Consider the following 18,692-nt stretch of genomic DNA (forward strand, 5'->3'; position numbering starts at 1 on the left):
TATAGTTCATAACAACATAAATACATTTTTTTTTTGACAATTATAGCAATTGGCTAGCAAATTCTTACGCACCCATGTAATAGCAACATATACTTACATTTCATCTATAATAATAACACATGTAACAAGTAAAATAAAGCCCCGTCCATAATGGTAACAAAATATTAGTATGATATTATTATAGGTAAAAGAATATCGGTAGATTTTCCTTATGGGTTGAAGTACATTATCATCATCAATCTAGAAATATAACTATCTTTGCAATTATGAAAGCTGGACCCTGATATCGATCCGATTCGATCTGTAAATCGGATCCAGTTAAAATCCGTTTTTACCAAACCATATAATAATCCTGTAGAGCGGATTGAAAATTGTTCGGTATTTCAAATTCAAAAGCGGATTAGACTCCGGATTCTAAATAAGATTGGACCTAAACCGGATTAAACCGCTAAAAACCTCTAGATCGAATAGGCAGCGATATACTGATATACACTACTATTCTTTTTTGCAATTTACCCGGTTAAATATCCAAAATAAAAATAAAAAGTTTCCTATCAGCGACCCCACCCAAGAATATTATTAAATAAATGACCCAGGTTGGCTTATGCTATTGTATGTATTGCCTAGTTTCACTCGTCATGTATCGTAAACCGGCATACTCTATATATCACACAAGTTATCACTAGACTTCCATCAAAAATCTAAAACTATGTATTTGACTTGATCTCTTTAATTATCAGTTTCATTGTCATAAACCATAAGAGAAGAGATGGAGATGAAAGAGTTGTATGTGAGTCCAGATGATCATAGCAGAAGGAGCAATCATGCTGAGGAAGATGAAGACGGGCTGAAACGGGCAGCTTTAGATAGCCTGCCCACTTTTGATCGTTTAAGGACTGCTTTCATGGAGTCTTATGCTACACAAGACATTGAAAACCAACAAGGTGATACAATCCACAAACAAGTTGATGTAAGAGACCTCGGTGTGGATGACCACCAAAAGATTATCGATAAGTTGTTTAAGGTTGTGGAAGTAGATAATGACAGGTTCTTGAGGGAGCTACGAGAAAGATTCCACAGGTTCCTTTTTGTTTTCATCTCTAATTTCAAACAACTTTTAGGCCATGTTTTCTAAGCATGCATGGACTGATATTAATGAGAAAAAACATACAATTTTTTTGTAGCTCTTTAATTTGTCGTGCAAAAGAAAAATCATGAATATAGTCCTTATCTTTCTCATTGAAAATATCGTTTGAAAGCTTGTCATTTTCTCATCCACTTAAACCCGGCATTTTGATACAAGACACAATTAAAACAACAAAAGTTTTCTGAATAGTTGTCTCAAAAATATGTGTTTTGGGGTTTATGGGTATCAAACATACTTCACATGTCTAAACACGTATAGACATTCATGTTGACACGCAACACGTGTAAAGACGTGACACACGACAAGTACAAACACGAATTAAATTTGTGTAGATTCATGTTTATATGCGTTTTCGTGTAAAACAGTTAAAAATGTGTCCATTCATGTAGTATCACGGGTCAGACGGAGCAATTAATTATGTGTCGTGTTCGTGCTTGATACCCGATACTCAATTTACACTTTGTGTCGTGTATGTATTTAACGAATTTGTCTTTGCCTAATTCATGTCATGTAAAAAAAATTTTGACACGTATACACAACATCTAGAGAAGGATTTCGAAGAAAAGGATCCCAAAGAGTCTTGTAGTTCTGATAACATTAGGCATGATTTGGCGGCAATGTCACGCTTCAAACTTTTACAAGTCGTATCGATGTGTAAGACGTGATTTAAGACAATAATTTTGTATAAAATATTATATATATATATATATATATATATATATATATATATATATATATATACACACACACACACACACACACACACGTCAGAAATTTTTTTTGTTGGAAAGTAAGAAATTTTTTTCGGCATATTGTTTTGGCGAACAAAACAAATGAATCACCAGATAAATCAAAAATAACACGATTCACAAAAAAAATTCCCGAAAAACATCTCTATGATTCATTTTTACGATTATTTTGTTGATATTTACTAAAATGGTCATAAAAGTGATTTTTTTTCCTGGATTTACTTAAAAATAAATCATGAATATATTTTTTGGAAAATTTTTCTTATTGATCATCTTAGTTTTGAATCATCTAATGATTCATTTTGTTTGTTTGCTAAAAATAATGTATATAAAAAATTTATTACCTTCCTATCAAAAATTTCTTCTCATTTGATTTTGATTATATATATATATATATATATATATATATATATATATATATATATATATATATATATATATATATATATATATATATATATATATATATATATATATATATATATATATATATATATATATAACTTAAGGCGTCATTTTGTTAAAACATGGCATTAAATACAAACATTGGAGTAGAGATGTTAAAGAGTCTTATGGAACCCTGTTCCTTCCTGGGTCCTGGCACATGTGTAGGTATTTATTAAAAAAATCGGAGGTGGGGACAGGGGCGGGGCAGGATTAATCTCCGTTTTAATTTCAGGGGTATGGGCGGGGTCGGCAGTCCCGACCCGAAACCCTATGCGGCCCTGTTAAGTTGTTAATATAATGTTTTAAGATGACATAATTTTTTTTAACATGTAACATTTTGCTATAAATAAATATTTTTATTTAAAAAATAGTTTTTTTAGCTCAAATAACAGCTCCTTTTAACCCAAAAACGACAGCCCAAAATCAATTTGGGACGGGACCGGGGGAACGAAGAAATTTCAGAAGCAGGGATAGGAGTGCACTCCTCGTCCTATTTTTCCAGATTGACATCCCAACATTAGAGTCATAACATGATGAAACATTTAAGATCTTTTTAGAGCACTGGTCATGTATAACAAAAAATAAATAAATGAAATAAAATAAAAAAATAAAAACCTTTAAAAAAATAGGTTGGTTTTTAATTAGTTTGTAACAATAAGATTATTTAAGAAATTGGATCCACCGTACACTGACTGATTTTGTAATTTTCAAATACAACCTTTCAACTTTTAATTTCTAACCACTTAAATATGTAATATTTGTTTCATTTTCATTTATTCCCATTTTAAAATTTTATTATATGCCATTACATATATTATGTTCAAATTTATTTGTTGGAAGAGGTAACTAATACTAACATATATCTCTAACAAATTATGTGATTATGATAACAATTTTTCTTTTAAATATTAACCTGGTAGAAATATTAAATATTTTTATTTAGAACCGACATGTTCAGTTTTTATTTTCAAAAATTAATTTGGATATTTCATATATAATATTTTTTCACTCGTGTCTTTCTTGTGGACATAAAATGGTTATTTTTCAGGTAATAGTTACTTTTTCATTTTTATTTTACTTTGTTTATCATTTTGAGATTAAAAAAATAAAATAAAATAAACGCTTAACCCCTACCCCTCCCCTTCCCTTTCCCTACCAGTTTTGTCTCCCTCAATCTCACCATACCCTCTTCCTCTCCGTCGATCCGACAACCTCTTTATCCTCTATTTTTCTTTCAAGCATTTTTCAGTAACCTGAACCTCTTCAACTACCATCGTTGTTGCTTTAGTAGGTCATAAGTTGATCTGTCGAGATCGTGAAACACTCCACCATTTGATACCAATACATTTTGTTGCATACCACCCATGGATCCGACCTTACCTGAGAAACTCGAAACACGAATCAGATTTATAAGTTCAGTATTTATTTTCAAACATTAACTCGGATTATCACTGATGTCATTAAAAGTTACATGTTTCATCCCTAGTCCTAGCCTTGTTCCATTGCACACCAAACCTTGTATTGGTTTTGTGATGTTATTTTGGATTAGTATAGTTATCACATACATAATAAACATGGCTTTGATAGCGTTGTGACGATTTTAAATATATTAATCTTTTTATTCTATGTTGTATTGTTACAGAGTTGGCATTACTCTTCCAACAGTAGAAGTCCGTTTCAAGAATTTAACAATGAAAGCTAATTGCTTTGTTGGTAACCGATCTATACCGACTTTGACAAACACTCTACGCAACCTTACAGACACGGTTTTTGGTTTTCTTGGTATTGGATTATCAAAGAGGGGAAAGATTACAATTCTTGATGATGTTTCTGGGATGATCAAGCCTTCAAGGTATTTTCTTCATTCATGCTATAAAAGCCACCTTTAATCTTGCTCGAAACTTTTACGCATAAAAACACTCTTTTGGAAGATTCGAGCAAACATTCTAAATTATTCCCAAGACATTCAAATGTCCTACCTAAGATAAAGCTTGATAAAAGTATAGTCAATATTACGTTATTTACTTTTAAAAGGATAAACACAAATCATAGAATTTACAAATCTAGTACAAAAATAGAAAGTCAACGACCCCCAAATGATGGAATTTAGCCCAATGGACATGCCAAAATGGCAAAGCCCTTTTTCCCATGCATCCGACATTGTTGGCTCTTTTATTATGTGGTTTTTCACTTTTGACACAATTACACAAAGCCCATTTGAGCACAAGACAATACATAACAAGTTGTGCATTTGCACTGAACTAAAACTAAGGTGTTTGTTAATGGAATAAAAATTATTTTTCTATTCCATGCAAAAAAGGTAGGACTGATACTTGCATCGATCGCTCTTTTGTAAAAAGAAATAAATGCCTTCCTTATCTATATACTCTTCATAGAACACATACCTACAATGATCTCTAATACTTTTATGCTTTATCTATTTTGTTGTTCCACATTGAAATAAAATAGAAGTTAACAAAAACTTAATTTTGTTTTATAAAAGGATGACTCTTCTACTAGGTCCGCCCTCCTCCGGAAAAACGACTCTATTGTTGGCTTTGGCAGGTCGGGCCAACCCAGGTTTAACGGTTAGCTTTTGGGAAATAACTTAATGAAATCTTCATAAATTATTTAGAACAAATACAATCTTTTACTTCAATAATATATTTTGGTAAATATACATGTTGAGCAGGTTGAAGGAAACGTGACATACAACGGGCATACATTTAAAGAATTCGTCCCACAAAGGACGTCTTCATACATCAGCCAAACTGATGTTCATGTAGGCGAAATGACAGTAAAAGAAACACTAGATTTTTCAGCTCGATGCCAAGGAGTTGGATCTCGATATGGTATTTAACGGTTTCGAAAGAGTTAAATACAAGAAATAATAATGTACTTTTATTGATTTGTTTATTATAGCACTCTACTTTCATTTCTTATATAAAAGCATTGTATTTTAAAAACTCTACCAAATTATAGTAATGTCATCTAAAGAATGCAATGTTCACTATTATAAATGGATAGACTTTTCAAAATATCATTTTCTAATAATAAAAATTAAATTAAATTAAAATGCTAAAAATGGATAAATTTTTCATAGTAAATTTTTTAATAAAAAACAATACTATAATGTTCTAAACAAATGAAAGTAGAATGCTATAATATACAAAACTTGGAAGTAGGTTTTTATTTTTTGTATTTAGACTAACTTTTGGGCATACGTGAGGACAATGGTATCGTACTTCTATAAATTTGTACATTATTGCATCTAGTTTCATTTTCTAGTGCCTTGAAAATTCTACCTAATTATTGCAATAACATGTATACACAAAGCAATTTTCACCGCTATAGTTGGGTAGATTTATAAAAGTATAACGTCTTAATAAGAAAATTTTTGGATGTGTAAAATGTTATAATTGGACAAAATGTTCTAAGTACATCGCCTTAATAAGATATAGAAAGAAATGAAAGTATGACGCTATATAACACAAATAAATGAAAGTATGTTGTTATTTATTTTATTTACCCAACTTTGGCGTTTGTGCAATATATAGCATTGTACTTCTATTGATTTGTTTAGGGTTCTTGTTTGTTCAATCTGATCTGATTAAATGAATTCAAATTTATTTGAGTTTTCAAAATAATGATCTGATATAGTTCAAATTCAATAAAATATGATCCGAACCAACCAAATTATAATTCGGTTGGATAGATTTTTCACAATTTGTTTTTCAAGAGTAAGGACATTTAAATAATGTATAATTATAATTAACAAGTTATATTTTAAAGTTTGAATCTAAAGTAAACTTATGATTTTTTATTATAGAGAACTAAATAAATAGTAGGAAATGGTGAAATAGAAAGAAACAAAAGTAAGATGCTATAATGCATAAATAAAGAAAATGTATTGTTATTTCTTGCACTTAGTCCTAGAACGTATGGAGAACTCGTTGATAATAATATATTTATTGCAGAATTACTGAGCGAGCTTGACATGGGAGAAAAACAGGCTAACGTGTCTCCAAAACCAGAGGTTGACCTCTTCATGAAGGTAGCAACTAGAGATCATAAAATCAACATTTATAAATTTCATAGTATAATGATATTTCATAACATATGACCTAACGATCGTTCGTAATTCAGGCTACCGCAATGGAAGGCGTTGAGCATAATCTAATTACCGAATACATTATCAAGGTATGTTCGGGAGAACTTTTAGCATAGAAATTAGGTAACAAAAAAACTTAGGTGTTGTTTCTTTTATACTTAATCGAATTGATTATAACAAAACTTAATCAAGTAACTATAAATTGATGTTTATTTTTCATTAAATGTAGAAAGAACGATTTAATAGTGAAAATTAAGGAAATAAGAATTTCATAATAAAAACCTACATTTTTACAAATTTTCTCTCATTTATTTCTACACTAGATTTGCACAACCTGTACCATCATTTTATTGAATATATATATATATATATATATATATATATATATATATATATATATATATATATATATATATATATATATATATATATATATATATATATATATATATATATATATATATATATATATATATCTTTCAAGTGCACATCATTTACCTAGAAGGTAAAAAAAAGGGAACAAGGCCTAATATATTATTTGCTTCTAAAAACATTATGCCACAAGATATATCTTATTATTGAACCTAGCTTATGCGTTTTTATTTTGGTTTTTAAAAAATAGATACTCGGACTTGAGATATGTCGGGACACTGTTGTTGGAAACCAAATGATACGAGGAATATCCGGAGGACAGAAAAAACGACTGACAACCGGTAATATCATAAGCAAATGGTTGCACTGTTTATCTGATTTGAGATCCAAGAAATCATTTTTTTTAAAGTGAAAAACTAATTTTAATATCTTTAACATTAAATTAGTGATTTTTACCATGAATTGAAGGAGCAGAAAGAATTGATTCTAAACAGATATTAAAACGATGGTTACCGAATTGAAAATGCTTTTATTTCAAAATATAAATAAGAAAAGGTTTTAGAGTAAAACCAAATAGATTTAAACAAAAGTAACCATCTTGACAGTTTTCACCCGTCAACTTTAGATGCCAATTCTTCTCCCCATTAGCCAAATTCAATGAAAACCCATGAAAGTTATAGCCTAATAATCTCCTTTAGTCCAGTAACAATGAATAACTTGTTGGACCTATAAACACTTGAACAAAAATAACCGATTACAAATGTATAAAAAGAACATGTTTCATTGATTTGAAAATAAGATTGTATAAGAATGTATTTTCAATACACTATTGTTGATATCAAGTCGTTCATGTTATTATAAGAATGTTTTCACATAATTAAACAACCTTTTTACACACCAAACAAACTTAAAATAATGCAACACTAGTTTTAATATCCTTACAATTATACTAGTTGGAAGTGTACTATGAATTTAGGTAGAAAAAAATTAATAATATACATTAAAACGACAGTTACATAGTTCTAACAACAAGTCATTCATGTTGTAGCATTGTTATCACACAATTCAACATTGTTTTCACACAATAAAGAGACTTAAAGTAGTGAAAACCAACTTTTAGTATCATTAAAGTTTATTTTTGAAGTATACTATTAAGTTTAAGAGCCAAAAAAGACTAATAATCACATTGTTGTTGACAATAAGCCATTTATATCAATGTAGCAGTATAACAATGTCATCGTATAACACACAAAAAGCATTGTTTTTACACACAAAAAGAAACATACTTAAAATGGTGCAAAACTAATTTTAATATCTCATGTTATTGAAGTATACTATGATTCTAAGCACCAACAAGTTATCATAAGCACACAAGACAAGGTTGTTGATGCAAGTCGTTCACGTTGGTGTAGACCTAACTTAGCTTCATCTAGTAAACAAATTTAAAATACATAAAAACTAATTTTAGTATGTTTAAGTTATGTTATTGAATTGTACTATGAATTTAAGCACACAAAACAAATACAGAAACAACAGTCGGTTAGCCTAACATTTGATTAAAAACAGGAGAGATGATTGTTGGGCCAACAAAAGTACTATTTATGGATGAAATTTCATCAGGCCTAGACACATCAACGACATTTCAGATAGTCAAATGCTTGCAACAGATATCACACTTTACAGAATCCACCATTTTGATGTCTCTCCTACAGCCTTCTCCCGAGACTTTTAATCTATTTGATGATGTAATTCTCTTATCACAAGGCCAAATTGTATATCAAGGCCCAAGAGAGCATATTGTCGAGTTTTTTCAAAGCTTAGGATTCACATGTCCAGAAAGAAAGGGAATTGCCGATTTCTTACAAGAGGTAAACATCTATTCCATTAAATGAAAGTACATTACAATTTCTAGGATTGACATTGGGAATGCAAGTCTAGACGCCATCAAAATGTACCACTTAAATAATACATAAAGCTCTACCCTTTGTAAACCTAGCTTCATTAGTGATAAACTTTGAAAACTTTATAGATATGACACACTTTTATTTATTTAGCTATTAACTAAAGCAACGTACTATAAAAAATCTACCTATAGTGTGCCTTCAATACTTTCGTTATACTTCGAAAAAAATCTACCTAACTTTGCAGATATAATCATTTTGTATTTGGGTGACATTGCTATAATTGGGTAGGTTGTTCAAAATACAATGATATAATAAAACAATCAATGAAATTGAGCACACTATTATTTCTTGCATTTAACCCTTTTTTTATTTATCATACGTTTTTTTGCTGAACATAGAACGAAAAATAATAAATAATAAAAAATAAAAAAAATTATTATTTAATATCTTGAAAATGTACATAAAGCAAATATTAATAATACTCAGTGGTATAGTTTTGAAAGTACTGACATTTATTTTTAATATTAACTATAACTAAAAATATATTTTTTGTTATTTTTATTAACTACTACCATATGCTTCTAACCCCAAAACAATTCAATAAAAACTAAATTACATTAAGAATAAAATGAGGAAGTATGTTTTAAAAACTCAAAACAAGTGGATTTGTTTGGTTATGAGGAAGTATGTTTTAAAAACAGTCGATGGTTCGAATCTTAGCAAGCGGTTTGTGTACCTAATTTACATATTATATGAAAATAATGCTCATGGGACAAAATATGCAATATAGATTTAAAACTTGTGATTTTAACAGGTAATATCTAAGAAGGATCAAGAACAATATTGGGCCAATAAAGGAAAACCATATACCTACGTTTCAGTCTCCCAATTCACCGAGCATTTCAAGCAATTTCATGTTGGGCAAACTCTACAAAACGATCTTCTCATGCCATATGAAAAATCCCGGAATCAAAAAGGAGCTCTAGTCTTCAAAAAGTACTTAGTCCCTAAAAAAGACCTCTTTAAGGCATCTTTCGACAAAGAAAAGTTATTGATTAAAAGAACTGCAGTCGTGTATATAGCCAAGACTCTCCAAATTAGCTTTGTGGCAATTATTGGAGCAACAATGTTCTTAAGGACTAGAATGCATTCTAGAAATGAAGAAGATGGAGCCATTTATGTAGGAGCTCTTTTGTTTGCATTGATCACGAATATGTTTAATGGTTTTCCTGAGCTTCCACTCACTATAGAGAGGCTTCCGGTGTTATATAAGCATAGAGAGCTCTTTTTTCATCCAACTTGGGCGTTTACTGTTCCTACTATTTTGCTACGTGTGCCAATCTCATTGGTGGAGTCTACAGTTTGGACAATATTGACGTATTATACCATTGGATTTGCCCCTGAAGCTAGTAGGTATGTGCGTGTTGTTTCTCTTTTTACATAATGGACTTAGTGTAGTAAGTTGTATGTGAGTGTTTCTTTTGACTTAAGCCAAAAAAAAGACCGACTAAATAGTAAATAGAATCATAAAACGGAGGACTAGCTTTTATAAAAAGAATTCCCTCGTTTATTTTTTTCTTTCCATTTCCTAAGTGTATCATTTACTCATATATTTTGTTAAACATCATCTATCCAAAACTCACTTAATGGGATAAACATAAAAAGAAAAAAAAAAAGTTATATTTTCGTTATTAGTTATCAATAAATATGTTTTATTTCCAATCGGAAATAAAAAAAAGGTAGACTTAACAGAAAACTTGTCTCATTTTCAGGTTTTTCAAGCACTTCTTGTTGACCTTTTTGATTCAGCAAATGGCTTCAGGAATATTCAGACTTATTGCTGCAGTTTCTAGAACAATGACCATAGCCAACACTGCTGGAACTCTCATTCTAGAAGCAACTTTCCTTTTGGGTGGTATTGTCCTTCCTAAAGGTTAGTAGTACCTTATTAACATCTCACATAATGCTTTAATAACCATTTTTGTAGAAATATAAACAATACTTTTAGTACTTTGGTAAAATTAATTTTTGATATATGAGTATCTACTACAACTTAAAAATAATGGAGTTTTCACAACATGTTTCCTTTTGTAAACAGGTCGCATTCCTGACTGGTGGCAATGGGCGTATTGGGTTTCACCATTAAGTTATGGTTTTAATGCTTTGACTACAAATGAAATGTTTTCTCCAAGGTGGATGAATAAATTGGTATGTCACTTTTACATTTCATCCTTTGGGCCCATTTGTTACGTACCACATATTAGTTGTACTGTGTTTGGTCTGCATTGGACTAGACTCAGACTCATGCCAATGACACAAAGTATAATTTTTTTATCACACAGAAAGACGTGAAAGCCCTCATAGAAAATAATAATAACTTTTGTTTCAAATAAAAAAGGTGGGACACTCACTTTTGATCTCTCGTCTGTGCAAATGATGTGAATGTCCTTTCTGATGGAAAAATAATTACAATTTCTATGCTTCCATTAAAAATGTTTAACGAGATGGGACAGACACTTCCTCTTAATAGTTCTTTTGTGCAAAAGACGTAAAAGAAATCCTCATGGATATAAATAATTGTCCACTAAAGAAGGTGGGAAAGTGTTCTCGTCAGTGCAAAAGACATGAATGCCCTCTTCATGGGCAATAATTACATTTTTTTGCTACCACTAAAAAGGTGGAACAAGGATCTCTTGTGTGCAAAAGACGTGTATTTCCTCCCATGAACAAATTGCTACTTTTCATCCCTCTAAACAAGGTGGGACATGTACTCGCTCTCCATCTCTCGTCTATGTAAAAGACATAAATGCCCTTCTCATATCTGGTCCAATCCAGTCATATCTCATGTAACAAACGGAGCCTTATCAAAATTAAACTAACTATTTAATTGAATTCAGGGCTCTGATAATTCTACAAAACTGGGGGTAGTGGTTTTACAAAACTTTGGAGTAAACCCTAATCAAAACTGGTTTTGGATAGGATCAGCTGCCCTTCTTGGTTTAGCTATCCTTTTCAACATTTTCTACACTTTAGCTCTCGCATATTTACCTCGTAAGTTCTACATGATCTTTTAGACCAGTATAACATCGAGCCACATGTTGCATTTAACATATTTTTATCGTTTTTATTTTGCAATATTAGCTCCCGGAAAGCCACAAGCAAATATACTTCAAGAAGAGAAGATATCTACATTTGTTTCGGTTGCAAAGACCTCAAGTAAGGGATAATTCATATACAAATGTGAAAATTATATATTTATTTTTACCCCTGATAACATTGTACTTACATTCCTTACTACATAATAGTAACATACTTACATTGCATTTTTCTTTATAACAACATACTTACACATTTTTCTTAAAATATTAGCAATATGTAACAAATTAATAAAGTACATTGTTCATATTGGTCGTGAAATATAAGTAAGTTGATAATAGGAAATAATAAAGTACATAGTTGTTATAGGTTAAAATGTAGATACGTTGCAATTATGGTTAAATTTTGTAAATACATTAATAATAAGGGTAAACAGTATAGCATATTGCTTTTATTGGTAAAAATGTAAGTATGATGCTAATATTTGTAAAGAATATAAGACTAAAAGTACAAATTAAGTATATTCCCATATTGATAGCAAGAATAAAGTATGTTGCTAGTTCCTGCTTTTTGCCCTATATGAAACAAAAGTTTTGTTCACAATAGATTTCCTTTAAATTGGTTATTTTCTCAGGAGAATCAGTCATTCATAAAAACCAAAATATAAATGAAGATTCAAGTCTTGAAGCTACAGATGTTATGGCTCCCAAAAGAGGAATGGTTCTTCCATTCGCTCCACTTTCCATGTCTTTTGATAACATAAGTTATTATGTGGATATGCCCCTCGTAAGTACATATTTTTCATATGTTCAGTCATTTAATGAAATTCACACGTAACGTTTTTCATTGACTAAAAATTTAGTGAAATTCCATTTCATTCATTTGCTTTGTTAATCTACAAATAAAATTACGTACATATTAATTTTTTATGTTTCTTTATTTCATTACATATTTGTAATATATAATTTTATATATTGTAATATGTACAATTAAAATTTTTTATTAGGCAATGAAAGAACAAGGTGTTACAGACAACAAACTCCAATTACTTAAGGAAGTATGTGGGGCCTTTCGACCTGGAATCCTAACAGCATTGATGGGAGTTAGTGGAGCAGGAAAGACAACTTTAATGGATGTCTTAGCAGGAAGAAAGACAGGTGGATATGTAGAAGGTGATATTAGAATCTCGGGATTCCCTAAAGTTCAAGAAACTTTCACTAGGATTTCGGGATATTGTGAACAAAATGACATTCATTCACCACAAGTCACTGTCTATGAATCTTTGATTTTTTCGGCTTTCCTCCGACTTCCCAAAGATATCAATAAAGAAGAAAAAATGGTAAAGAACAAGCACTTTTTATTATGTCTAATATTAATAGGGGTTGCGACTTGAAAGGGTGTTTGACCAAAGTATGCACTAACATATTTTTTTCAGGGGATTAACTACAAGAGAATTTTTTTTTATTTTTCTTTATTCTTTTTACAACACTAAACAATACAATATCTTTTTTATTATGCAACAGAACATATATGTTGCATGACATGGAAATTATGTTCCGTTGTTGTAAAACATTGACTATTTTTTGCTCCATTGTTATAAAATTTTGTACTTTCTGTTGATGTCATGGACATATGAGAGTTGTCTACACTAAATTTTTGTAACAAAAGAAAAGATTTTAAAAATCAAAATATTTTCCAAGATAATATTATGGATTTGCACTAATGTGATCATCCTATGTAAATAAATCGTATATCATTCCCCCCACCCCCCCAAAAAAAAATGTCTTTTTCCTTCTGGAAAATATTATAATTAATTCAAAATTTCAAAATATGAAAACATAAGAGCAAACCAAAATTTGGTTACCAGTTAACAAAAAATGTGTGAATAAACTAGTCATGTTGTTTGTATACATCAACAAAAAGTAAATATTCAAACAAAAGAACAAAAAAAATAGAAAACGTCACAATGTAACAAAACTGAAAGTTGAGTGGTTACACATTTCGAAGAAAAAATTTGAGGTAGCTAGGTGAAACATTAAGAAACATGGTTGCTATTTAGTGATATTACCCATATATGGAAAGATGTAGCTTTAAAGTACTAATACTCTTTTTTTTATATATAATTTTATGATCAGCTTTTTGTGGATGAAGTGATGGAGCTCGTTGAACTAGACAATCTTAAGAACATGATTGTAGGGATTCCTGGAGTTACAGGTTTATCAACCCAACAAAGAAAACGATTGACAATTGCAGTAGAGCTTGTTGCAAATCCTTCAATCATATTTATGGATGAACCAACAACTGGACTCGATGCAAGAGCAGCAGCAATTGTTATGAGAACAGTGAGAAATACAGTGAACACGGGAAGAACCGTTGTTTGCACTATTCATCAGCCTGGTGTTGATATTTTTGAAGCTTTTGATGAGTTATTATTGATGCAAACTGGAGGAGAAGTAATTTATGCCGGAGAGTTGGGTCTAAAATCTGAGAAACTTGTTGAGTATCTTGAGGTATAGTTTCTCTTTTACTTAATGGATTTAATGGGGACGTGACTTAATCTGTTAAGCTATATATGAATGTTTCTTTTTACTGAATACAGAAAGAACGAGTTGGTGGAGAAATTTAGTCAAGCTTTTCGTGTTGATTCCTAACTTTTTACAAACTACCCTCACTTATTTTTGGATTAGATGGAAGACTTAAGAACATCATTTCTATTTATGTGTTTCATATGTCATCGTATTTTTGTTTACTATTACACCATTTACTTTGAAAAATATATACCTAATTATAGCAATGTCGTCAAATGTGAAACAATTTTCACCGATGTAACTAGGTAGATTTTTGAAAGATTAATGTCCTAAAAATAAAAAGAATAAAATAAAAATTGTATGCATAATACTATAAATGGGTAGATTTTTCAAAACGCAATGCTCTAATAAAACTTACAACTACAATATTGTAATAGAAAGAAATGGAGTTAGGATTTCATAATAATATATAAAAAAAAGTCGTTATACTCGGATATATTTTGAACATATTATTAAAGAACTAGGGAGAGTATTATTCCATAGGGTATGTTTCTTTTTTTCCCATTGTCATTTGGATAAAGTGTTGAATGGATAAATGATATGTGTCTGAATGAATAAGATTGTTTGTTTCTTTTCTTAACTAAAGGAACCTTCTGAATGAATGTAAATGACCATTTTACCCTTCTAGTTATAAGTGATTCTACGCTCACAAGTCACTCTCTGCATCTTTTAACCTATTCCACATTTACATGATGTAAACGTGTGTATAAACATATGCATACATGTATATGTAGTTATGTACTTCCATGTGAAAATATGTTAAACTAAAACTAACTCGAGTACTTTCATTAATATAATTTCTAGGGAATTCCCGGGATACCAAAAATAGTAGACGATCAAAATCCAGCAACCTGGATGTTGGAAGTCACCTCATCTGCAACAGAATCACGACTCGGGATTGATTTCGTACAACACTACAAGTCATCAAGCCTTTATCAGTAAGTTAAATTATAACATTTATATAATCAGAATAATATATTTATTTAAATTTGAATCTAATTTAAATCACCTCAAGCAGAAGAAATAATGCTCTTGTGGAAGAACTAAGCATGCCTCCTTCAGGAGCAAAAGAACTTTTTTTCTCCACAAAATATTCCGAGTCCATGTGGGGACAATTCAAGACTTGTATAGAAAAACAATGGCGGAGTTATTGGAGAACCCCTGATTATAATCTTGTTAGATTTTGCTTCACCCTTATCACCGCACTCTTGATCGGGTCCATTTTTTGGAAAGTTGGTACCAAAAGGTTAGTATCTAGTACTTGATCTATACCACATCTCAAGACTGATGTTGAAAGACGTAAATGTCCTCCTCATCTTTATTATCGAAAATAACCCTAGAATCTTGATTCAGCCTCTAGTTTAGGAAATAGAACTAACAATAAAATCAATGTCATTTTTCATTTCAGGGATAGCAGCATTGACTTGACGATGATTTTTGGGGGTCTATATGGTGCTGTTTTGTTTGCTGGAATTAACAATGGAAACACGGTACTCCCGATAGTAGCCTTTGAACGAACGATATTTTATCGAGAAAGAGCTGCTGGGATGTATTCATCCTTACCGTATGCCATGGCACAGGTTAGTACAAAATAGATTCATGCAAAACAAAACATACATATGTTTTTGTTTTTGTAAAAGAGTTATTCTTCCAACAATCCTTGGTCTACACTGTCCCGCCCCGACTCAGGGGTTGTTGCAAGAATAACTCTTTTGCATAATAGTTATTCTTCCAACAACCTTTGACTATCCCGCCCCAACCCATGGGTTTTTGGAAAAATAACTCTTTTGCAGAATAGTTATTCTTCCAACAATCCCTGAGTTGGTCTACACTATCCCGCCCGGACTCAGGGGTTGTTGGAAGAATAACTCTTTTGTAGAATAGTTATTCTTCCAACAACCCCTGAGTTGGTCTACACTGTCCCGCCCCAACTTAGGGGTTGTTGAAGGAATAACTCTTTTGTTGGAAGAATAACTCTTTTTTAGAATAGTTTTTCTTCCAAAAACCCCTGAGTTGGTCTACACCATCTTGTCCCAAAAGCATCATGTAAGATGTAAACCAAGTACACAACGGCCCAATTCCCATAAGGTCACGTCTATGCCCGCCACATAGCAAGTTACTGTATACCTAATTTACATCTCACATGATGCTCTTGGGGCCAGACAGTACGGGCCAACTCATGGGTTCCTAGAAGAACAACCCTTTTGTAGATGTAGTTTAATTCCAAAAGCCTAATGAGAAAGTATTATTTGTTTTGTATATAGGTAATTGTGGAAATACCTTACGTGTTCTTTCAGACGACATATTATACTGTTATTGTGTATGCTATGGTGAGCTTCGAATGGACAACAACTAAATACTTATGGTTCTTCTTCATACACTTTTTTACCTTTCTCTACTTCACATACCTCGGGCTGATGACTGTTTCACTCACCCCTAATGATCAACTCGCATCCATCCTCACATCTGCTTTCTATTCGCTCTTTAATCTCTTCTCGGGCTTCTTCATCCCTAGACCGGTAATTTTATTTAATTTTATTTCGCCAATTTATAATTTTTTTTGCTTAACTATATATGAGAGCTTCATTATGATTTAATTTGCACTTGTTGAAATTTTCAGAAAATTCCCAAGTGGTGGCTATGGTGTTATTGGATTTGCCCACTAGCATGGACCTTTCAAGGATTGATTGCTTCACAATATGGTGATGTGGAGGACACCATTAAAGTGGCGGGAATGTCACAAGATCCCACAATCAAAGACTATGTGCAAAGCCATTTTGGATATGGAGATGAATATCTAGGACCCATGGCTTTGGTTTTAGTTAGTTATGCAGTGTTCTTCGCATTCATGTATGCATACTGCTTGAACAAGTTGAACTTCCAAACAAGATAGGGAGTAAAGTAAATATCGAATTATCACTACTAATTGTAATATGTAATCATTGTCGCAAAAACAAAAATATGTCAAATTCGTCATGAAATTAGAAAAATAGCAATGTTAATTGCCAATACATAACTATTTTGATGCTAAAATAATTGGATAGCAAGATTTATAAAAAAACATACCCTAGGTGCATCATTATTTGGAAGATTAAAAGGTAGATAACTCAGTCATCATGTCTTTCATCGTTTGGAAGGTTATGACTCCTAATCCACCGCATAGCCTTCGTCTGTGGTTCGCCCACCGCAACACCGTTGGATGTGACTATGGCATTATGAAATTAATTTATGATCGACTTTTAAAATTATGGAGAGTATGTATTAGGCAATTTTTGACAAAGTAATTCATAAGCGTGTTACTAAAACTAGAGGGCACTCGGAAAGCAAAATTTATGGGTTTTTTTTGTATAATACATAATAACATAATCTAAAGTATCATTAGGTTTAGCTATACATGATAATAAAAATGTATTTTTGGTGTACGGAAGAAAAACTGTAAAAAATAAAATTTTAAAATTTTTCATAATTATATATGAATAAAATTGAATATTTAAAAAAAAACTAGCCAATGGATTTATAAAAGAATCTAAAAACGAAAAATCTTAGAAAACCTAAATAAAACGTATAAAAAACATTTATAAGAATTATTTCCTAAAAAAAGTTGTAAAAAAGATATAATAAATTATTAAAATATCAAAACAAATAAAAACAAAGTTGTAATAAAAAAACATATGAATAAAAAGTTATGAAAACAATTCATCAAAAACGAAGGTTGTGAATATATATATATATATATATATATATATATATATATATATATATATATATATATATATATATATATATATATATATATATAGGGTTAGGTTATTTTATTTTTACTAACTATTGTGTGCCAGAATGCACAGATCTGGACCACTGAATGAATAGAATCAACAATCATGATCTGAGGGTCTATGATATTACCATAGGGTAGCATGTATTATATAATCACACAAATTTCAGCCAAAGGGTATTTTGGTCAATTAACCTATTTTAAAAAAGGAAATTTTTGGATTTTAAGGGATCATTAACTCCCTTATTTTTTAAAAATCTGATTTATTTTTTAAAATTAATTCTAATTAAAATTTAATATTATTTTTAATAATAACCGATTTTATTCTGCCAGAATGACAAAAAGTCAACAATAAACTTGTAAATATATTTGTGGTTTTATTCTTGCAGAATATTGTTTCATTCAAGATACTTTTTATATTAAACATGATTAAAGAATTATACAACATATAATCAAGAATAACATTTTCTAAAGAATACATATTACATTTATTCTTAAAGATT

At 30.7% G+C, this 18,692-nt stretch overlaps 1 protein-coding gene across 1 annotated transcript; it reads left to right on the forward strand.

The window, feature by feature from the left end:
* The first annotated feature begins 662 nt into the window (after positions 1-662).
* On the forward strand, positions 663-17,415 carry LOC111892086 (ABC transporter G family member 29). The gene is made up of 21 exons (XM_023888150.3): positions 663-1,080; positions 3,986-4,195; positions 4,847-4,931; positions 5,036-5,195; positions 6,321-6,397; positions 6,490-6,543; positions 7,077-7,167; positions 8,393-8,694; positions 9,545-10,143; positions 10,503-10,663; positions 10,829-10,938; positions 11,628-11,781; positions 11,872-11,946; positions 12,461-12,612; positions 12,833-13,165; positions 13,962-14,336; positions 15,219-15,352; positions 15,433-15,660; positions 15,823-15,994; positions 16,679-16,933; positions 17,035-17,415. The coding sequence occupies exons 1-21, from the start codon at positions 770-772 to the stop codon at positions 17,305-17,307; spliced, it is 4,311 nt and encodes a 1,436-aa protein (XP_023743918.1). The 5' UTR covers positions 663-769; the 3' UTR covers positions 17,308-17,415.
* The last annotated feature ends 1,277 nt before the right edge of the window (positions 17,416-18,692 follow it).

This window comes from Lactuca sativa, chromosome 1, assembly GCF_002870075.4.
Source record: "Lactuca sativa cultivar Salinas chromosome 1, Lsat_Salinas_v11, whole genome shotgun sequence".
NCBI classification, from domain to species: Eukaryota; Viridiplantae; Streptophyta; class Magnoliopsida; order Asterales; family Asteraceae; genus Lactuca; species Lactuca sativa.

Bases quoted from the DNA above. Each gene is read 5' to 3' on its own strand.
- LOC111892086 (XM_023888150.3), top strand. From the start codon at position 770: ATGGAGATGAAAGAGTTGTATGTGAGTCCAGATGATCATAGCAGAAGG. The intron at 6,544-7,076 runs GTATGTTCGGGA...TTTAAAAAATAG, and splicing joins TTACCGAATACATTATCAAG to ATACTCGGACTTGAGATATG. The intron at 11,782-11,871 runs GTAAGTTCTACA...TTGCAATATTAG, and splicing joins AGCTCTCGCATATTTACCTC to CTCCCGGAAAGCCACAAGCA.